The sequence below is a fragment of the Panthera tigris genome, chromosome B3, assembly GCF_018350195.1.
Source record: "Panthera tigris isolate Pti1 chromosome B3, P.tigris_Pti1_mat1.1, whole genome shotgun sequence".
Lineage (NCBI taxonomy): Eukaryota > Metazoa > Chordata > Mammalia > Carnivora > Felidae > Panthera > Panthera tigris.
In genome coordinates, this window is record NC_056665.1 from 29,182,382 (window position 1) to 29,207,046 (window position 24,665).

A 24,665-nucleotide genomic window follows, 5' to 3' on the forward strand; every position below is an offset into this window, starting at 1 on the left:
TGGCATGGAATGACAATTTTTGCCAGGAACTTCTTGGCAGGAAGAATCTTTTATTTTAGAGAAAGCAGAATTAGATATGTCTGAACTGGCCCAGCTAAAAGTATTTTTTAAGGTTACTGTACTAGAGTGTTTTTTTTTTTCTTTAATGCAGCAATAACATTTTCCCCATTGGCACTGCTTGTTTTCATATCTCAGTAAAGAAACCTGCCATCCAACTGTGAAATCTGACTGGTTTTGGGCCAATTCATTTAGAGGTTACAAGGAGGTAGTGAATGCATTTTTTTCAAGTTAGAAGTTAAACCTGTTAAAAGTTTTATTACCTTTTATATCAAACTTCCATCTGAATGCATAAAAGCCAGAGTGTCAGAAGCATCTCTGTCCTCATGAAAGACTAAGTTCATAATTCAAACTGTACATTCGTATGCATGAATTAATGTGTCATATTCTGAAATATATGTTCACAGAGTCATTACACAGGACTTCCCGATATAGTCCAAGCAGCAATTTAAAATCAAGTGTTTCCTCTACATCCTGTATTTTTAACAATTACTCAGATATTAAGATGCTCCAACTCCAAATGTGTCCGTCACACTTTAGTAACAGCCTGAGAAGAGGAGCTGTGCTGACATATGAGGGTGGGACTTTTAGGGGACCAGGGTAAAGCAGATAGAGAATCAGGGATGAGAAATCTTATAAACTAGTTAGATGGTCAGAACCTCATCAAGCTGTTTTCACCCTAAATTTTCTATCCACTAATTTCAGAGCTGAAAGGGACCTCAGACATCATCAACCAACACCTGTGTTAGGCAAAGAACAGAGGTGCAGACAGGACACATCATGTGGTAAGCTAGTAGCAAAGCTGGGACTCAGGGTCACAATTTTTTTCCTGACATGGCACTGCCTCTCCTACCAATGGTACACCTTCAATCAGTGAACAGCAGCTTGTACTTCTTTCAGTTCCTGAAAGAAATGTTAATCTGAATGGCTGAACTTACATACACTGTATAACTATATGGAAACAGAGTGAAACCAAAATTTTAAAATATAAAAATCTTTCTTTTAGGATCATTATTATTGTGTAGTTACCTTGCTGTCTTTCATCCCAGCTAAATGTTGAATGGCTCCAGATATTCCTACAGCAATATAAAGCTCCTGAAATAAAAGAGACCATTATCATTAATACATACTTATATATATTATATTGTATCTTCCACAGTATGTGCTATTAGCAATTCAGGTCTCAGACTGAAGATATTTTAAATAGAAAAGATGCAATATGTATTACTTAAATTATGCTTACCTCCTTCCCTGATCTCCCTAATCCATAGTCTTCTTTTTCCTCTGAATAATAAACGTGGATAATGAGAATCTATGAGCATTAAATATGTGCCAACCACTATACTAAGCATTTTACATCACCTGTTTCACTTAATCTCACAATTTCCTGTGAGGTAGCACTTTTTGTCTAGGCTATTTATTTATTCATTCATTTACAGAAAGCGCGAGTAGAGGAAGGGCAAAGAGAATCCCAAGCAGGATCATACTGCCAGCGCAGAGCCAGACACAGGGCTTGAACTCCCGAAACCACGAGATCATGACCTGAGCCAAAACCAAGAGTCAGGCGCTTAACCGACTGAGCCACTCAGGCGTCCCTGGGCTACTTTTAGATAATCACACTTTAACTCATCATTCTGTATATACCCATTCACAATATACACACAATGTACATTAACATATAAACACATACTAAAATATATTTTGACTTGTCTGGCTTCTCATAAAAAGAAATTTGTTAAAAATGATCATTAGGATATATTTATTAGACTTCATGTTCAGAAAAACCAAAACTACAAATCAGCCTCAAGAGATTCTAACAGACACATATGCATGTGTACATGCACACACAGTCTCCCTAAGTAAGGAATATAAACTTCTTGAAGGCATAGGCGTAACCTTTGTATTTCTAGCACTTAATAAAAGGGCCCCCAGACTGTAGTTTCTAAGTAAATGTTGATGACAGTATTTGTGCCTCCTCCTAACCCTTCACCCCCAGTAATAACTGAAGTAACAAAGAAAATAACTGACTGTTGCTCTCTGTCCCCTTATCTAAAAAATTTAAAGTGTCCATGTTTGAAAATTAAAACTATCATGGAAAACCAATTTAATCAGTGCTTAATTAAAAGAGCTTAGCTGCTCCATTCTATCTATTGGATATAATTAAAGCTTTAACTGAAAAGCTTTTCCCCACACCTAAACTGAACTAGCAAGTCCTACCTTGGGTAGGGGGGTTCACCCACTATGTAAACAGATTGACACTACGGTTTCATCACAACTGACAGTGAAGACTCTCCTCAATATGATTAAGGTGGAAGGCACTGAAGGTGGCTTTTTATTTTTATATGTTTTATTACTGGGTAGATACTTCAAAGTCAATGACAGTGTCAGGTGGTCCCACCCTGTTCTGCACTGCTTATGATCTAATTTAATAACTGCTCACTCCAAAATGTGACAGCATTTCAACTAAGATCTGAGAATAGGGATTTTTCATAATACCTAAGCATGTGTGGTATGTGGCTGGATACAAGCCAATTTCTCCCTCTCTCAGTTTCCCCAACTGCAAACAGAAGGGGTACAGCCCCAACACTAGAGCTTCTTAAAAAAGCTCCACAGGATACTCTAATGTGCAGCCAGAGCTAAGAACTACTAGAATAGATGATCCATAAGCTCTTATGCAGCTTGAAATCTATTAACTCTTTCCAGCAGGACCAGGCCAGGGGATGGTATATCCCCCGGGTCTTATCTTTAAAGGCATAAATTGTCCAACTGCTTCTAGAGCAGCAAGGTACCACTGTGTACCCTGTAAAAGGAAACAACTTAATCCCTAAAGTAAGTTAAATCATCTAAAAATTATGTGGGCTTGTTTCCCAATTCAACTTGCTCTATAAAGATAAGTAAGTGCAATTTGGCCTAAAAGACTGTCTTAGGCTGCAGGAAGTAAAATGTATGGGAAAGGATAAAAAACAATCCCAATCCCAGCAATCTATCTATACAGATAGATACAGACATAGATATAGATGAGATACATACATCTCATATATATGTGATGTATATATCTCATCTATATATATATAATACATGATCAGGCATGGAGTGGTCAACAAGCTTCTTTTCTTTGAAAAAGCACCACTTTTTTATTTAAGATTTACAGGTAACTTCAAATGATAATTTTAACACCAGTTTATTTTGACTAGCATTTTTTTCACAAAAGATCATTCATTAAATTGTTAATCAAAATACACTTACTAATAAATCTCACATTCAGGAAAACCAGGACAATAAGATTTATAAAGCAAGTTATTTAGAAAGACAAACGTACAGATAGAAAACTGTCTCACTAACCACTCTTCCAAGTGTATTCTCAAAGCAAGCATTGTAAAGGATCAATAGTTCTGTAAATGAGTCCTTCTAACATACATGTCTACATTAAAATTCAACAAGTCTTAAAAGCTTCTCCATTTGCATCATAAAATGCTAATAAAAAATGATCATCCTGGCAGTAAACATCTACATAAATATAAATGAAATTTACTTTAAACCCCATGAGATATGAATACCATTGACTTTAACCATAAATGTCACTAAGGAAATAAAAGATTCTGGGCCAAAGCAAACCAAGGGGCCATTCCTGCCTCTCTGACCAGTATAAGTGGTCCAAATAGGTTCACATGACCAACGGGACCTTATTTTACTGTCTTACAAACATGGTTCTCTGAATAAATATAAAAGCATTGAAATAATAACCAGAAAGAGTCCTGGGATTTGGGCTTCTGTTCTGAGATCTGATAGCTCTCTGAGGCAGGAAGAGAGACTTTTTTCTTCTTTTTTAAAAAACATGTACAGGCAATTAGACTATTATCTTAGGATGCTTCCTCATGGCTCAGAAAGCATTTCTGTATTTCAATAATAATAATTAGTATGTATAAAACTCTCCACAGATGCTAATTTATGGAGCACTTTAGACCCTGCTTCACAACATAACAAGGCAATCCCTGCCCTGAAGCACTTTCCTTCTAAAATCAGATAGTAAGTAAGATAGTTTGGAGAGAAAATGAGAGGTGACTTGGAGGGAAGAACAGCAATTAAGGGTTCAAAAAAAGGTAGGATTAAAGAAAGGAACAGACACAGAAGTAGGGAGGGGTAGTTCTGGAGATAAAATCCTAGCAGCCTTAACAAAGGGAGAGAATCTAGAAGTGAAACTAGATCAACCTACATGAGCTGGCAGCAGTTTGGGATGGTCATTCTGCAAATGAAGAATGGGGATGGGAATGTGGGAAAAAAGAAAGCCACCAGGGTGGTAAGAGGACCAGAGGTTATTCTGAAATAGAAAGAAGGGATGGCATTCACTTCAACAGAAACAAGGACCAGTAGGAGAAAGCACAAATTACTCTTCTCTTGTCAAAACCTAAAAAAGACTACAGCTACAGGCTCAACAAAAGAATTCAGGGGCAGGGCTCTAAAATACCTTACAGTGGGCTGAGATGAAAACAGGAATAGGGCTTGGAAAGTGCTGCATCCAGTGTGGTTTAACAAAGGTTTACAAGAGGAGTATATCACTATGATTAAGAACCTAGGCTCTAGAATTTCATTGCCTAGGTTTAAATTCCAGTTCAGCCACCTGGTAGACCCATGACTGTGGGCCAGTATTTAGCCTCTATGCCTCAGCTTGCTCACCTGAAAAACTGGAATTATAAGAACCCTACTTCAAAGGGTACTGTGAGGCGTCAGTCCTTGGCATAGTATCTAGTTTCCCAAGACACTGATGTGCCTTCAGGTATGCTCAAATATTGATTTTCTCAGCCCACTCATTGGCCAGGTGGGCTCCTGAGGTAATCTCAAGGCTACTATGTACAGCTGAGCAACTATGTACTATATACTATGTACTATGTACACAGAACAGCTCTGGAGGGAGCCATCACTTATATCACAGCCATTACAGAACTGCATATTTATTACAATAATTTTCCAACAGATGGCAGTAAAGTAACTTGAGAAAGGGGTACTTTTCTCATAATTCATACAAAAAAGTTGTATAGACTAGAAGCAGAGGGAAGCCAAAATTCTCTGTGGTACAAATACTGTAATTTTCTAAGTATGCCATAACAGGAAAAAGTTGAGAGACTAAAAAGTTGAGAGTTAACTATGACTTCATAGTTGTTGATACTGCTGTTATACTTTATAGGGGCTATAAAGACAACTATGATTCTTTGTCCCATGTCCTCAAGAAACTCACAGTCTAGCAACATAGGTTAAGGTAAAGTAATAAAAATCTATAATCCAAGCTAAGGGAAAAAACATCAAAGTATGACAGAGCTCTGGTCTCTTGTGCAAATGCTTTCAGTATCTGCCACTGAGAAATGAAAAGGTCAGGGGATGACACGGCTCTGTAGTCAATTCTATCTTCTGCCCACCAGGAGCCCACTTTTGCAGCTTATCCCATCTACTCTGGCTCCCTTAGTCCTTCAGACAAAATAAGCTATTAAATGCAGGTTTTACTGGTCCTAGCTTACTGATAAACCTGCATGTCTGATAAACAGAAAGATGACTACAATGCAGTCTTAAAATACTTTTACAGAAATCTAACCAACCTGTGGAATCAACATGGCCAGAATATTCTCTGGTAGATTATTTGAATTTCAGTTACTTTCTTCAGAAAGAATGTACTAACATCACTCCTGCTTAACCCAAACCTTGTGCAGGAAACCTGGAATTCAAGGGGTGTTATCTGAGTCCTACTCTCCAGGGGATTTTAGTGCAGAAGCTAAGGAGAAAGTGGTTTCTGACTTACACATTGTGATTTTTGTCTAACGCCAATTTTTGTCTAATGTTGTTAAATCCAAAAAAGATACATAGTGTGAGCCACATATTTAATTTTAAAATTTCTATTAGCCACATTAAATAAAGTAAAAAACACGTGAAAATAATTTTAATAATAATCTCAATTCAGACTAATTTACATTTCATGTGTCCAATAGCCACATGTAGTTTAGTGGTTACCGTACTGGATAGCACAGATCCAAGATAATTTTAGAATAAGCTAAAGAACTTTCTTGTACACTCTACAAAGGTACTGTAGCACATGGTCTGAAAGGAGAGCTACAGATAAAACGACTTTAGTTTCACGTGTCTGCTTTGCTTGTATTGGCTCAGAATAAGAGCATTTATAGGTTGTTTTAAACTTTGAAAGAGAAAGAAAAGGAAAAGTCAGTAGTATAACAAAGCTGAAGACCAGCATGAGAGGCATCAAGATTAAACAAAAGAGCAGCCAATAGTGTCATAAATGATGACAAAAGTCCATCAAATTTCAGGTAGTGTGGACTATTACAGGAAAACCAAAAGCACACGAAAACTACTGGCTTAATACAGTTAATTTTTATTCTGAAAAGAAACTATCAAGTTTTGTCCTCTCATAAGTAATATATTTCTTAAAACTCTAGAAGGACCTAAAAAATCTATCCTTAAAAACTCATACTTTTCCAAAAAAAAAGTATCTAAATAATCTGAATTTTTAAAAAAATGTTTAAATAGAAATTTAAAAATACTTGGAACAAGGGGAGCTTGGGTGGCTCAGTCAGCTGAGCACCTGACTCTTAAAATTTTTTTTCTTTAATGCTTATTTTTGAGAGACAGCACAAGTGGAGGAGGGCAGAGAGAGAGAGAGAGAGAGAGAGAGAGAGAGGGAGGGAGATTTCAAGGCAGGCTCTAGGCTATCAGCACAGAGCAGGATGCTGGGCTCAAACCCATGAACCATGAGATCATGACCTGAGCTGAAGTTGGACGCTTAACCGACTGAGCCACCCAGGTGCCCCACACCTGACTCTTCATTTCAGTTCAGGTCATGATCTCATGGTTCATGAGTTCAAGCCCTGTATCAGCCTCTGCACTGACAGCAGGGAGACTGCTTGGGATTCTCTCTTTCCCTTCCCCACTCTCTTTCCCTCTCAAAACAAATAAACACACACACACACACACACACACACACACACACACACACACACAAAATACTTGGAACAAAACACCAAAAAAGGGCAAAGTATATTAGCACCTGTAGGATGTAGCTAAAGTAATACAAAAAAACAAAAACAAAAAACAATTTATAACTTAAAAAATTTTTTATATTAGGAAACAAGGATGATAGAAAATTAACGAGCTAAGATCTCAACTCAAGAAAGTTGAAATGCGTAAGTACACAACACAAAACCACTACATTTATTCAATCACTAATATAACTAAATAAGAAAGATCAGGGAGAGATGGGTTCAGATCTTAACTCTTCCCTAATCTGTTTTCAGGCAAATTATTTAACCTCTCAAAATCTCAATCCCCTCATGTGCAAAATGGAGATAAATAACTACAGCTAATACAACTGTTGTGATTATTAAATAACACAGTGCATGTATAGTGTTCAAAATATGTTTGGTGTTATTATTAATGTTATTACTAAATGATCACTAAATCTCTAAAGTAGAAGGCAAAGGACAGCCAACTATTATCTAAATTCCACTTTACTTTTTATTATTTTTTTTATTTTGAGAGAGAGAGAGTGGGGGAGAGGGGCAGAGAGAGAGAGAGAGAGAGAGAGAGAGAGAGAGAGTCTCAGGCAGGCTCCATGAGCAGCATGGAACCTGACGCAGGGCTCAATACCATGACACTGGGATCATGCTCTGAGTCAAAATCAAGAGTCAATTGACTCAGCCACCCAGGCACCCCTAAATTCCACTTTAAAGCGGCAACTACCAGCATCTCAAGGAAGTTATTAATTTGATACAATTCTTCTGGGATAATGTATTGGAAAAATTTCTTTTCATTGATACCTATTAGTTTCTTTATTGCATTTAGCACTAGCTGTAAAGCTAGAAATTTGCCCAACTTCCTAGACTGGTTTAGAAAGTTGGGGTAAATTTCTTTGCAAAATTCGAACACAATCTTAATATAGAGAGATACATTCCCCAGTTTCGATACCAAGACCCATATTGGCTATGTAAAACATATATATATGAAATTGAAATTACATGAGTTTTATGACATAAACTCATACATTCACTTTTTCCTGGAATTGGGCAGTATTCTGCCTATAGCAACTTCAGATCTGCTTTACTTTAAAAAAGTAGAAAGGAAAGGTGTAAACATTTACTTTTTTGTTTATACAAAATAAGAATACATTAGTTTAATTAGAAGCTTTCAGAGCAGAGAAGCTGAGCCAACATTGCTTCATCTCTTTATTTTTTTTAAGCAAATTAAAAATAATTTTTAAAAAATCTTTATTTATTTTTGAGAGAGTCAGTGTGCCAAGGGGGGAGGAACAGAGGGAGAGGGAGACACAGAATCCAAAGCAGGCTCCAGGCTCTGAGTTGTCAGCACAGAGACCAACACGGGGCTCAAACTCACGCACTGCAAGTTCATGACGGGAGCCAAAGTCGGACGCTCAACCTATTGAGCCACAAAGGCACCCTTGCTTCATCTCTTTAAAAATCAGGTTTAAAACTTCTTTTCTACCAACAGTCTCCTTTTCCAGAGCTAGGGAAGGAACATAAAAGCAATTCTAGAGTTCAGAGATCCAATATTACGTGCTCAAAAACAATACCCCTAAGACTGTCGCAGACAGGACAACAGTTTTACAAGATAACAAATGCTTTCTCAACCTTCTTATTTAGAAGACTACAGAAGCATTACCTTAAACAGCAACTGTTACAGCTAAGACACAACACACAAACAGAGGACAAATGCCATGTTAGGAATTAAATGGAATTTATCATAGCAAATAATGAATATCTCTGAGAAGTAGATTCACCAAACTATATTTTCTAATTACTGCAAGTCTCCTGTGCATTAATATTGCTGTATTTCATCCTGTTGCTCATTTAAAAGGCCAAACTATTTCCTCTGTTTGCCAAATTGTGTTAAGCTTCTTTTCTTTTTGGAAGAGGCTCCAAAACACAAGGCACAACTATCTATGGGTCTTTTCTCCAACAGTTCTCTGCCTATATTATGAAGTTCTCAGGCAGGATTATGGCTAAACTAAGTTTTAACATGAATGGAGGACATTACCCATACTCTTGGTTTAAAGCTGAAGGTATGTCCCAGCCATTAGACAATGCTCCTATACTAGGACTACCTCAGGTTTTATCAGGAGTCAAGATGGTATACTAATCATTAGAGTTCCATGGTGTACTTTACATACATTATCTCACTTAACTATAACAATAACTCTATGGGATAGAAATTATTCCTACTTTAGGGGCACCTGGGTGGCTCAGTCGGTTAAGCATCTGACTTCGGCTCAGGTCATGATCTCGTGGTTCACGAGTTCGAGCCCCACATCAGGCTCTGTGCTGACAGCTCAGAGCCTGGAGCCTGCTTCAGATTCTATATCTCCCTCTCTCCCTCCCCTACTCACACTCTTCCTCAAAAATAAATGAACATTTAAACAAATTTTTTTAATAAAAAAATTTTTAAAAAGTATTCCCATTTTATAGAAGAGAAAGCACAGGCTCAGGCAGGCTTGGTGTGTTGTTGAAGGTTATACATATAGTGTACCTATAAAAGGCCAGCTTCTTGACCCAAGTACTTTTAATATTAAATTCAGTACATTTTCTACTACACCACAAATAACTGAATATTATGACAGTACTGGTAATATGCTTCAACTGAAGCCACTAGTCTATAAAAGTGCAGTGAGCATATTTACCTTAGAGAAAAAACACTAACACAAGATGAGATGAAATGAACAGCTAACTTATATATAAACTTAAGTTATATATAAACTGAAGTTTATATACAAAAAAGTACTATCAATTTTAGCTAACAATTTTTATCCCATGTTATTAAAGATATCAGTTAGTACAACAGCTATAAGTTTCATATTCTGAGAAGGGACATAAGCTACATCTTTTACATTCCTCTACCAACCACTTGCATGTCAATTGGAATTTGCAGGCCCTCCATAAACACAGACTAGCTACAAGTCCGTCAGAGACTGACTCACAGAAGAGGCAAGAGTTGGAAATTATTTCTTAATTGTTGTTGACAATGTTTATACAACATGTACTAAAAACTAGCCAATACTTTCAGATAAAAACTTTGATCCAGTTTTCAATGAAGTCAGTATCTGGTTCTAAATAACCTAATGGGAAAGGCCTAGAAGCAAAGCCAGAAAGCCCATTTAGGAAAAAAAAGTAACAGTCTTCATGTAGCCTCTGAAGGAAGGTTCCTCACATGAATGTGATGGACTTGGTGTTTACCAGGCACAGAATATATAGCTTGGATTTTTTAGACAAAGATTCTTTGAAATCCTAAATTCATCTTTAGACATAAGTACTTCTATATTCTTTCTCCTGGCCCACCTTTTCTCCCCAGAAGAAGCCAAGTAAATGTCTTCTTCACAACAGCTTAGTTACAATATGTCCAAAGCAGATGACAAATTATACCACTAGCATTCATTATACACCTATTTAGTTCAAAATATAAATTTAATAACCCATTTGCTCAAATGCAAAGTTAAAAGATTTTTTTTAGAAAATAAGAACATCAACTGCATTGTGACTTGCAATGCAAATTTAAACATAAGCCAGAAAAAGTGAATATTATTATATACTTTACTAAAATTATTCAGGTGATTAATTTACATTGAAATATTTGGGTATATGCCATCAAAACACTTAGATATACAATCAGTCTATTACAGACCTTTGCATTTTAGCAGGTCAGGTAAGAAATCTGACTATAAAATTTTTTGTCAGCAAGGTTTTAGTTGATCTAAGTCAGAACATGCTAAATTATATATACATACATAGAATTTGGGAGTAGTAAGGCATCTCTAAGATTATCTATGTAATCACTTTATTGTATCAATGAAAAAATTGAGGTCCACAAAACAGAGATGGCACTAGAACCTGACCTCCAGGCAGTATTCTTTTCACTTACCAAGCTGCCGCTTTCCTAAAACTACTAAGAAGAGTTAGGCCATTGCTTCTGCACAGCATTTCTTGATCTTTACTCTAAAATTCTTAAGGTAACTTCTATGCCAAGGACCTCATGAGAGCTATAAAGTAACCAGAGGAAAACAGTTTGAAGGTTCCTCAAAAAGCTAAACACAGAATTACCATATGACCCAGCAATCCTACTCTTAGATGTATACTCAAAACAACTAAAAACAGACTCAAACAGATACTTGTATGTGAATGTTCATAGCAGCATTATTCACAATAGGCAAAAGGTGAAAACAAACCAACCTAATACCCACCAGCAGATAAATGGATAAACAAAATGTTCATGGAAGATTACTGGAATATTTTTCAGCCATAGAAAGAAATGAAATTCTAATACATGCTACAACATAAATGAAATCTGAAATCATGCTAAATGAAATAAGACACAAAAGGGCAAATATTATATGATTCCACCTCCTTGAAATACCTAGCATAGGCAAGAATCACAGAGACATAAAGTACACAGAGATTACCAGAAACAGGGGTGGGGGTTAGGCAATGGAGAGTTACCGCTTAATGGGTATACAGTTTCAGTTTGGGGTGATGAAAATTTTGGACAACAGATAGTGGTGATGGTTACATGACACTGTAAATGTAATTAATACCACTGAATTGTACACTCAAAAATGGTTGAAATGGCAGATTTTATTAGATTTTATACCATAATAAAAAAGTTATTAGAAAGTTATCACCTTGACAGAAGCCTTCACATAATTCTCCATCTTCAAAAAACTTAAGTTCTAGAATCTTGTGGTCTTGACAATTATAAAAAATAAATAGTTCACATAATGTTAAAGAAATATAATAGGGGAAACCAAGTACAAGATTTATAGGAATTCTCTGTAGTTTCTTTGCAAATTTTCTGTAAAGCTAAAACTGTTCTAAAAAGTAAAATTTAGGGGCGCCTGGGTAGCTCAGTTGGTTAAGTGCCTGACTTCAGTTCAGGTCATGATCTTGTGGTTTGTGGGTTTGAAACCCACATCAGGCTCTGTGTTGACAGCTCAGAGCCTGGAGCCTGATTCACATTCTGTGTCTCCCTCTCTCTCTCTGTCCCTCCCCTGCTCATACTGTCTCTCTCTCAAAAATAAGTAAACGTTAAAAAAAAATTTTTTTAAGATAAAAAAAAAGCAACCAGAGTTGTAAAGTTCAGCCCAAGTTACACAAAGACTCTTTGAAGTACTTTCTAAAGTTGTAAGACTTTTAGTGGCACTAATAATATGGAAAAATAAAGTACCTGTAAGAAAATAATAAATTTACTATTCATCCAACCTAACCAGAGACCCTCTAAGTAACCTCACTTCAAGGAAATGGAGGGGACGCCTGAGTGGTTCAGTCGGTTACACAACTGACTCTTGGTTTTCGGCTCAGGTCATGATCTCACTGAGATTGACCCCATGTTGGGCTCTGCACTGACAGCTCAGAGCCTGCTTGGGATTCTCTCTCTCTCTGCCCCTCCCCAGCTCATGCACATGCTCTCTCTAAAATAAACTTTAAAAAAACAAAAAAGGAAATGGAATACATTCTTCTGTCCCAAACACCATTTCCCAAATTCCTTTTCAGACTAAGTTCAGTTAATATTAATATAGAATGATATTAGATTAAGTCATCCAAATGTTCTTTTATACAAGATTTTAGTGCTCAATTATCTTTGGCCCTAAAGTGAACACAAGGACAGAAGTATGTATGCTAAATGATCAATTCTCCATTTTATTTAATTTACAATGTCTTATGTTCTCTGACATTTGTGTGCATGTTTATCACATCTGAAACTATACATGAGAAAATAAATTAGCTTTTACATGAAAGAACCAAAAATACAATTAGAATAAAAATAGAAATTTAGAATAGTTTTATTCTTTTCAAGTTAGCACACAAAGATAGCTACAACAAAGCAACAAAGATCTGTCCACTCTTATTGATTTTCATGCCAGTTGTTAAATTAGATTGACTGCCTACAAGACATGTCAGTTTATCGTAACAGTGGCATGCTTTTAAAGTTATACATGTAAAAAGAGCTCAAGACTCTCCAAAAGTTAAAAATTTCAACCTCATATATAAAATAGTAATGAATAAAAAACTTCACTGATCTTGGTCTTTGGGAATAAATGTTTAAAGAAATCAGTCTAATAAAAATCAGAAAATAAGCTAAGAAAATAAATCAAAGCTATAATTTGAACTCAAAGATGTAATTAGAACTAATTTTTACCAATTAAGTTTTTAACTGTTGCACAACTGAACAATTTATACATATTAACCTCAGTTTATAAATTCTACAACTTCTCCTTTGTCATTTTAAGCTTCACTGTAAGGACTCTGATCATCCTGGCCACGTAATTACCTTTAAGAAGCATGCTTAGGGTGTTTTCTGGACTGCAGGTCCATACAGCATTCCTCTTTGCCCTCTTGGGAATAGAACATCAATTGCTTTCAGCTAAATGCGCTCACATATGAATATTTTAGTACAATTTAATGCTTCTATACCAACCCCAAAGGAATAGAGCATCAATTTGTGAACACAGTTCTCTTGGAGTTAAAAGCCAAGCTGGATAATGCAGTATGAAAGGGCTTGTCAATCTTTAGCTTTTTAGCAAGTCAGAAAAGCAGTCCATAAATTCAGTCCCAGCTGTATACAAATAACTCTACATAAAGTTTGCTCCTACACAGACTTTTTCAGCATAAGTGAATTTTCAAAAAAGAACCCCCAAAACAAAATTTCTTGTTTTGGTAAATTCCCCCAAACTGCTTCTTCACCTAGTAACTATTCCCCTACTCTCAGAGTTATAAACAGACCACTGATCTGTTAGTAAAATACCAAAATACAAAGTAATCTACTTCCACTAAGAAGTTGCACTAAGTGTAAAAACATATTTCCCTGGCAGTAGATAACAGATTCTTTAATGATTGCAATAAGCCTATATGTTTGGATGGATAGGACGTAAAGTCAAACAGAGCTTCTAAAAGGCAATTCAGAGAAAAACGTAAAATGGGAAGTACCAATAAATATGCCAAGCCTTAAAAAGCCAAATTAAATTCTAGTCATAGTTTAAGTCTGACATTCTACTAAGCTCAACAAATATTAATTAATGTCCTAACAAAATCCAATGAGACTGCCAAATATGAGTTATAGAAATAAGATTTCAATATCTGTTCATGATTTCAAAACAAAAGATCTCTTAGCAAACAAGGATTTATAATTATAAAAATATGGCTATTTTTATACTTCTATACTTTTATAACACTTGTACTATATGTGAGGTATGGTTTTAAGTGTTTTACATATTACTTATTCTATCTTTACTATTTACCATGAGATAGAGACTATTATCACCATTATACAGTTGAGAAAACTGTGGTACACAGAAGTGATTTGTCCAAGGTTATACAAGCAAGCAAGCAAGCAAGTAAGCAATAATTATATGACACTATTATAGAAAACTTCTGTTTCTTGTTTTTCTTAATCTGATAAAACAGATAGCAAACATCATACCTAGTGGTGAAACCTAGAAGAAATTCCTGGAAAATAAGGGACAGGGTATTTACTATCACCACTTCTATTAACAATGTCCAGGTTAATAGCTGACACAGCACCAAAAAAAAAAAAAAAAAAAAAAAATCAAACAAAAGGATAAGACAAAATTTCATTATTTCCAGAAGACAAGACATGACTATGCATGTACAACACCCAAGAATCTACAGATAAATTAATGAAAGCAATATATAAACATCAATTGCATTCCTTATTTATCTGTATACATTTATAAAGAAATTATAAAACTATTTGAATGGAGAAATAAAATCATGGTGTTGTATAGAAGACAAAATATTGCAAAGATGTCAACTCACCCCAATTAAATCTATGCATCTATAAGTTCACTTGAATTTTTGCTGCCTGAATATTTGTTACAACTTGTACTTTTTAAATATAGAACTCACTATTCAAATAAATTTTTTTACAGAATAATAATGAATTTGCATGAGTGCACATGTAAAGTGTTTATGAATCTCATAGAGACTTTTGTGTCCACTCAACAGTTGTATCTCAGCTATTTGACAGGATCGTATCTTATGTTCACACTGTATAACTACACATTAATGGGAACACAAAGAGATACCCATTTTGAGATTTTTTTTAATCTTGTTGCTTACCTGGCTTTGGACAATGATTCACAGCATCTATTTCTGGAGTCTTAGGAGACAAGAAAACTGTCCATCACCTCTCAGCATCTGAATGTGAGCCCCTTTACCAACTCCTCCCATGCACCCTGACTCACCACTGAATTCTCCTAATTCTCATGACCAAATCTCACCTGGGCAAGTCCTCAATCAGTATATTATATGGCGTTGGTTATTAACTAAGAATTATTTGCCTTTAGCAAATCTTTCATTATTTACTCATATAACAATTCATACATGTTTGGAGCAATGCAGAAGAAATATTTGACACCATCCAGTATCACTGCCTTCTGTCCAGAAACATACTAAATAATGAGTTTAGTAAGTGTGAAACAAGTAAGTAATTGGTGTTTTAAATATTTTATATTATGTCGAAAACCTTGGTGAATTCTTATCATTTAAGGTTCTCTGAATTTTCAATAACTACACAATAGCAAGAATCACACTAAATTTGGGCAAAACAACCTACATTTCCAATCAAAACTTCAACTGTGGAGTTTGACAAACTAATTCTAAAACTGCAAGAGAAAGGCAGAGAGCCAAGAACAGCTAAGACCATTCTGGAGAAGAATGGGGAAAAAGGGATACTGCCCAACTACATAATTTTATTACTAAAGCTTTAGATACAGTACAGGTACAATGATAAACCACTGACTGACAGAACAGAACAGAGAGCCCAGAAATAGACTTGTGTGCTATATAAACTTGTAAGAAGTAACACTAGAGACCAGTGGAGGAGGAGATTAGTCATACAAGGAAAAAACTGAACACCTACTTCACACCAAACATCAAAATAAAACCAAGTAGAGGCGCCTAGGTGGTTCTGTCAGCTGGGCATCCGACTTCAGCTCAGGTCACGATCTCACAGTCCGTGAATTCAAGCCCCATGTTGGGCTCTGTGCTGACCGCTCAGAGCCTGGAGCCTGCTTTGGATTCTATGCTCCCTCTCTCTCTGCCCCTCCCCTGATCATGCTCTGTCTTTCTCTGTCTCAAAAATAAATAAAAACATTAACAAAATTTTTTTAATAAAAAATAAAATAAAGCCAAGTAGATTATAAACTAAAATGTGAAAAGCAAATTTTAAAAGTTTTCAAAACACATACAGGTGAGTATCATAAGACCTTGTCTTAGGAAATATATTTTTTTAATGTTTATTTACTTTTGAGAGAGACAGACAGAGAACGAGCAGGGGAGGGGCAGAGAGAGAGGAAGACACACAATCCAAAGCAGGCTCCAGGCTCCGAGCTGTCAGCACAGAGCCCCATGCGGGGCTTGAACCCATGAACTGTGAGATCATGACCTGAGCCAAAGTCGAACGCTTAACCGACTGAGCCACCCAGCCGCTCCAGGAAATACTTCTTTTTAAAAAAAATCTTTTTTTTTTTTAACATTTATTTGTTTTTGAGACAGAGAGAGACAGAGCATGAATGGGGGAGGGTCAGAGAGAGAGGAAGACACAGAATCTGAAACAGGCTCCAGGCTCTGAGCTGTCAGCAGAGCCCAACACGGGGCTTGAACTCACGGACTGCGAGATCATGACCTGAGCTGAAGTCAGATGCTTAACTGACTGAGCCACCCAGGCGCCCCAAAATAGTTCTTAAACACAATACAGACAGTAGATACCAAAAAAGAAAACAGTAAGTTGAACCACATTAAAATTAAAAGCTTCTGTTTATCAAAAGATATAAAGAAAAGGAAAAGATGGCTAAAAACTGAGAGAACATGTATGCGACACACATAACCAAAAGATTAGTATCCAAAAGATATTAAAAACTTCCAGAGTTGATAAGAACAATTCAATAGAAAAATGGGCAAAAAGATAGGAACAGGAAATTCAGAGAGAAAAAAAAAACATTAATGGAATTTAGAATATAAAGATACCTCACTAGTATCAGGGAAAAGCAAATAAAAAACTGAGATTCATGCCCATTAGACTAGCAAAGCTTTTTTTAAAACAATTGTGGCAAAGTATACATAACATAAAATTTACCATTTTAATCACTGCTAAGCATAGTTCTGTGGCATTAAGTATACTTGCCTTGCCGTGCAAACCATCACTGCTATCTCCAGAACTACCATCTATCTCCAGAACCACAAAACTTTAAAAAACCAAAAATACCAAAGTTCAAAGAGGATGGGAGAAGGTAAGTTTTATAAACTGCTGGTAAGTGTAAATAGCCACTTTGGTGAACACTTCATTTCCGGTAATCAAGCAGTTTCACTCTCAGGCATACTTCTCTGGGGAAACATTAACATACAAGGAGCCAGAAGAATCTTCAAGGAACAGTATTTATAACAGCAGAAATTATAGACTACCTAAATAAGCATCCATTAGTAGGAAAATGGGTGAAGTGTGATATATTTATATAACAGAATACCATACATCAATGAAACACAAATGAAAAACCTTCACCTGAATTAAAATGGAAGAATCTCAAACATGAGACTTAAAAACATAAAGAACACATACAGTATGCTGTTGATATAATGTTTTCAAAACGTATACAAAACGATATTACCTATCAGTGTTTCTCAACTTTTTTACAACATGGCACACAGAAAATGGTACCATTTGTATGGTGCACTGGGCTACAAAACCGGCTGGTCATAATGTCTCCTGTTCCAAAGGCTGAGAGGATCAACATCTCGTCACACTTGTAAATCATTCATAGTACTCAAGTTGAAAAGTTCAGCTACAGACTGTTTAGGGAACTGTAGATACACAGTAAAAGTGAGATGTATGAAATCACTATCATCAAATTTAGGGTAATGGTTACTTTTTGAGAGAAGGGAAGCATATATATTAAAGAAAGAGTACACAGGGGTTTCAACTGTATTATAATATTTTTTAATTTAGTAGTAAAAACAAAGGTGTTTACTATATTATTTTTATATATGCCTATTTTAAAAATGAATAGAAAAGAATAGGAAGCAAAGTGGATTTAGCAAATGTAAGCTACTTTTTTAAGCTTAGCCTGACAAGAGAGATGAAATAGGTGATAGCTTAGTGGGGAAAAGAGGCTGTTGGGAAGACAAAGGATTTTTTTTTTTTTTAACTTTTTAAAAAATTTTTTGAGAGACAGAGAGAGAGCGTGAGCAGGGGAGGGGCAGACAGAGAGGGAGACACAGAATCCAAAGCAGGCTCCAGGCTCTGAGCTGTAAGCACAGAACCCAATGCAGGGCTCAAACTCACGAATGTAAGATCATGAGCTGAACCAAAGTCTGATGGTCAGCTGACTGCACCACCCAGGAGCCCTGAATTTTCTTTTTTAAGATTATAAAAAGGAGGGGCGCCTGGGTGGCTCAGTCTATTAAGCATCCAGCTCATGATTTCAGCTCGTCATGATCTCACAGTTTGTGGGTTCGAGCACCACATGGGGCTCTGAGCTGACAGGCAGAGCCTGTTTGGGATTCTCTTTCTTGCTCTCTCTGCCCCTTCTAACCCCCTCTCTCAAAAATGAATAAAAATTAAAAAAAAAAAAAAAAGATTATGAAAATGAGCCAGTAGAGACAGAGAGGTTCTGAATCCAGAGCATGGGAGTAAATAATGGACTATCCTGAAGGAGGTAGGAATTTATGGAATCCAAGGACAGGTTAGAGAGATTAGCATTAAATTAGGAAGGGCTCACCTCTTTCTTTGATGTATAAAGGTAAGTTGTATTGTTTTGCTTTTATAGGGAAAACAAGTTGACTTCTGAAAGTAGAAGGAGAAAGATCAGTGCCTGAGAATAGGGGAAATAATACTAAATAAAGAGCTTGAAAAATTGGTACAACATAATATTGATATACACTAACAGAGGGCAAAATCAAAATTCATTTCAGGTAGATCTATTTGTGGAAAACTATATGAGGCTATGCAATCCAGTTTTTCATGGACAAGTGATTTTTTAAAATGTGCTCAGGGCTTTAGTTATTCTGCAGAGGGGCCATAGAGACCTTTTCAGGAAAAAGAGAAAGGAAAGGGCTATGTTAGCAGCCCTCTTGGTTATACCACCCCACTTCATTTCCACTTTCCCTGCTACTCATGGGGCTTCCTGATACGATTTCATCTGAAGAAGAGTTCTACAACTAAATCACTACTCTGAAATTTTATCCTGGGAAAACCACACCAGCAAGCCCCAAACCAAATAATTCTGGCTCCTTACAGAACTGTACCTAAAATATTAGGCAACTGGCTGACACTGAGGGACATTATTAAAAAAACACCCTATGAAACCACTGTCCTATTTATAGTAAAGGTATTGTTGAGGATGTTAATCAATAGTGTCCTCCTCTTTATGAGGGCTCAAGGGATAAATATCTCTCTCTGATCTTGATAACAGGCCAAGTTATGCTTCCCCTGTGCAATTAGTTTATTTTTACCTTAGGGACACTGTAAATCAGGACACTGATCTTGTTTCCCAATATGAACCAGCTCCTAGAAAGCCTAGTGCCAAACTTAACATACTAGCTCTAGCAAATGAACAGAATAAAATTTATTTGCTTACGTATCTCCAAACTCTATCTTCCACCTAAGTTATTCCAAGACCAAAATGCCACCCAGCACCTCCCTGCAAGAGACAAAAGGCAGAGTTTGGCTACATGTAGAGGGGTGGGGAACAGGAGTAAGAAAGCCCCAGCCCTGAGGTCTGGGTACAGAGGGCCTGCCTAAGACTGAGGCTAAATAAGAAGTGAGAGTTATTCCTTACTACAACCATGAGACTAAAGGCTAAAGAGCTATAGCAACTAAATGCAATACTTGACCCTAAACTGGATTCCATATGGAGATGGGACAGTAGTATAATGAAGGTTACTAAGCTAAATGATAAAGTTGGAATATCCCATTATAATATAGAAACTTGGAATTAGAATTTAAACTGACAAAATCTAAATATACTTTATACTTTGGTTATATAAAAAAATATTTCTTTCTTAGGAAATACACACTGAAATATTTAGGGGTCATGATGTTACTGTCGCATGTTCAGGGAAAATTTGTGTATATATGTGTATATACATATGTACTGTACTATTCTTTTTATTTATTTGTTTAATGTTTATTCACTTTTGAGAGACAGACAGAGCATGAGTGGGAGAGGAGCAGAGAGAAGAGAGGGAGACACAGAATCCGAAGCAGGCTCCAGGCTCTGAGCTGTCAACACAGAGCCTGACGCAGGGCTCAAACCCACCAACTGTGAGATCACGACCTGAGCCAAAGTTGGATGCTTAACCAACTGAACCACCCAGGCACCCCTATACTGTACTATTTTTAATTTTCATCTTTTTCTAAGTTTGAAATTACTTCCAAATATAAGGTTAATTAAAAAATAAAGAGGAATACGGAAGTCTTTGTTGCAACAGTAAGCTGAACCAGTGGTTCCCTATCCCTCGGTCTAAATTCTTAATTCTTGCAGGAGGCATGAATCCATAAACATGCAAGACACACACACACACACACACACACACACACACACACTCAATAATCTTCCATATCTATATGGTATAAACTGCTGTGAATGATAAAATAAAAATGTATTTAATAGTATAACTAAATTCATGGCATTTTCTGGGCATTTTACATTTTCTCAAATAATCAAAAACAAAAGTAAAAGTGTTTTGTGAGGATAACAAAATTTGCCTTTGTGTCCCCTTACCTGAATAGGGAACTTCTTACTATTTTCATCAGAGAGAACTGTGGTGATGCTTTCCATAGCTATACAAAATGGCAACAAAATAGAACACAGGATCTTCAAAGAATATAAAGTTGACTGGAATGTGAATAGAAAAAAACAAGCTTTAAAAGATTCAAGAGGCTTCGGGGCGCCTGGGTGGCTCAGTTGGTTAAGTGTCCAACTTTAGCTCAGGTCATGATCTCATGGTTTGTGGGTTCCAGCCCTGTGTCAGGCTCTGTGCTGACAGCTGGGAGCCTGGAGCCTGCTTCAGATTCTGTGTCTCCCTCTCTTTCTGTCCGTCCCCCGCTCAGGCTCTGTTGTGTGTGTCTCTCTCAAAAATAAGAAACATTAAAAAAAAAAGAATTAAAAAAAAAAGATTCAAGAGGTTTCCAATGGTTGACAACAAAAACCCAACTTTAATAAAGTAACAGTTCAGCTTTAAACACAAAGGAATACTTTATTATTATTAGATAAGGGAGACATGGTTGGCAATAAAATACGGGCGAAGGAGAAGACTAAGATTTTGGATGTCCACAAGTGTAATACATGCCAACAGTGGGATATGGCTGCCAAAAACCTAATGTAATATTAAGTAGCATTAATTAAAATATTATTCAGGAAGATAATAATCCAACTCTGTACTCATCAGAGCACACGTGAAATAATGCATTCAATTCTGGGCCTTAGAACTCCTGCTTATGGCCCTGAGGGAATGAATAGCTTGTATCAGACTAATCCTCCTGCAGAGAAAAACTCTAAAACCTCCTGAAAATACAGACAGCAACTGTTTAAGTGCACTGGAGACAAGACAGGCAGCACTGGAGAAGGCAGAATTCTGTAGGGGAGGGAGGCATAATAAGATGGGCCTACCTTATACATCTATTTTCTCCCTTGGGGCATTTCCAGATTTCCCACAGGGGATAAAAGCTAGTCAGAAAGCAGTCACTTTGGATGGAAACCTGCAGTCTTACCAGTTAAGGAAACACAGAAACAGAATTTGTGGCTGCCACATTAGCTGAGAAGGAAGGAAAAAATCCAGACAGAGAATCACAGACTGCATATATACCATGCTCAAAACTCTGGCGATGCCTGCATTCGACATGTGAGAGATAGCTTTTAAGTAACCTGGCTGGTAACTAAAAGAGAAGACAGAGTTTGGAGTTTGAGTTTTGTGTTTAGTTCTGTTTGTCCAGAATCAATAACAACTAATCATCAAAGAATTCCTTTATGTGAATGGTTGGCAACAAAAATAGTGCTAAATTAAATAATCAATGTTAAATAACTTTTTTGAATCTCATTATTTATCCTGGAAAAACTGTATTGACTTTTGTACTGATGATGCAAAAAACAATAGTGGGTCAAAATGCTGCTGCCTTAACATTAATCAAGATAGCTGCACCAAACTGAACTAGTTGTCACTGCATTCTTCATGGCCACATACTCAGTTTAAAAAACTTTAAAAATAAAAAAGCTGGTTTCACTTAAGATTGTTCATGATGAAGCAAATTATTAGTTTTTTAAATCATGGCCTTTGAGTACACATCTTTTTAGTATTCTGTGTGACAAACGTTCATCGATTAAATTCACTGCCTTATATGGGTGAGGTGATGGTACCCCAAAACAATTACAATAATAACATCAAAGATCTCTGATCACAGATTGGCATAACAAATACAAAAATAATGAAAAACTTGTAAATATCGCAAGAATAATCAAAGTGTGACACAGAGACACAAAGTGAGCAAATGTTGTTGAAAAAATAGTGTTAATAGACTTCCTCAATGCAGGGTTGCCAAAAACCATTAATTTATTTTAAAAAAAACATAATATATGTGAAGCACAATAAAGCAAAACACAATAAAACAAGATATGCCTGTATTTTCTAAATGAACCATGCATTATGTTACAAGATGGTAAAACATCTATTCAAAGTGCAATACAGACCAATGGATTTTAATATAAAAATATGAAAAGTTCATCAATATGGTTTTGTATTCCACATTGCAAATAACCTTTAAGAAATTACTACTTGTCAAATTTTGGTGTAGTATAAAAGAAGAATATCCACAATTTTCTGAAAAGGCTATTAAAATATTCCCTTCTTTTCCAACTTTATATATCTGTGTGATGGTGGATTTTCTTCATATACTTCAATCAGACTAATATAAAAAAACATACTGGAAGCAGAAATGAGAATCTAGTAATTTTCTATTAAACCAAATATGAAGCCAAAAATGTAAAGCAATGCAACTATTCCCATTAAATTTATTTTTGTTTTGGAAGATTTGGTTTTTTTAACCCAAATGTTATTTATATTATGAAAAATGATTTTATTATTTTCAAACAAATTTTTAAAAATTTTCTGTTTGAATTTCTAATACCATAAGTATCAACAGGTATGACCCAAATAAACAAAAGCTCTTTGAGAGCTCTCAATTTTTAAAAGGAATCCTAAGACAAAAATTTTGAGAACCATTGTACCACACATATAATGAAACAGGAAAATGCGAAATAGAATCAAAGGGCAACCTTGAAATAACATAAATTTTAGAACTAGCACACAAAGATTTTAAAGCAGCTATTTTAAGTATGATCAAGGATGTAAAGGAAAAGATATCTGCAATGATTACACAGATAAGAAATCTCAGCTGAGAAATTAAAATTATAGAAAGAACCAAATGTAAATCAGAACTGAAAATATAAAATCCAAAATAAGAAATTCTCTAGATGGTTTTAACAGCAAATTAAAAATTATAGAGGAGTCAGTGACCTGATGGTAGACCAACAGAAATTACCCAATCTGAAGAACAGAGGGAAAAATGATGAAAAAGAATGAACAGAACTTCCATAACCTGTGGAAGAATATAAAGATATTTAAAATATGTGTAACTGGAGTCCCAGCATAGAAGTACTGAAAGATATGTGGCTCACTGTTCTGTAAATGTTGAACATGTGGACTGCTGTCTGTTTCCGTACATAAAGTTTTACTGAAATACAGCCACATTCATTCATTTACTGATCTGTCTATGGCTAAGTTTGCTATACAACAGTAGAGTTAAATAGTTACAAGAGACATTCTATGACCCATAAAACAAAAAGTATTTGCTTTATTACTCTTTACAGATAAAGTTTGCTGACCCCTGGTCTAAATACTCTTCATGCCCTTACTGAATTTCTTGGTCTAGTTATTCTATCAATTACTAGGATTGCCATAGATGAGGTCTTGCTTTTTATACATTCTGACAGTCTCTGCTTTTTGATTAGAGCATTTAAATCACATTTGTCTCTTTACTGCTTTTAAGAACTTTTTTATCAATCTTTAATCGATTTGATTATGATGTGCCTTGCAGTTTCTGTCATGTTTACTGTTCTTGGGGTTTGCTGAGCTTCTGAGATCTGTGGGTTTACAGACTTCATCAAATTTAAAACTTTTATGGTCATTATTTCCTCAGAGTTTTGCTGTTCCAATCATACATATAGCAGGCCTGTTAAAGTTGTCCCACAGCTCAACAATGCTCTATTTTTTTTTCCTGTGTGTGTATGTGTGTTTTTCTCTCTGTCATTTCAGATAGTTTTGCTATCATATCCTCAAAGTTCACTGATATTTATTCCTGCAGTGTCTAATGGCAAAATATACACTCTTTTCAAGTGCATATGTTCACCAAGAGAGGGCATTTGTTAGGCCATTAAAATAAATCTCAATAAAGTTTAAGACTGAAATATTAAGGAGATATTCTCCAAAATTAAATTAGAAATCAATAATTGAAAGCTTTCTAGGGAAAAAAACCCACAAATA

At 35.8% G+C, this 24,665-nt stretch overlaps 1 protein-coding gene across 3 annotated transcripts in view; it reads right to left on the reverse strand.

Annotated features, from left to right (window-relative positions):
* ETFA (electron transfer flavoprotein subunit alpha) overlaps positions 1-24,665 on the reverse strand; it is an 82,225-nt gene that overhangs the window by 14,376 nt on the left and 43,184 nt on the right. For all 3 annotated transcript variants that reach the window (XM_007084629.3, XM_007084627.3, XM_007084628.3), the window contains exon 10: positions 1,087-1,152. In XM_007084629.3, the coding sequence (XP_007084691.2) occupies positions 1,087-1,152 (66 nt within the window). The remainder of the gene's footprint in view (positions 1-1,086; positions 1,153-24,665) is intronic.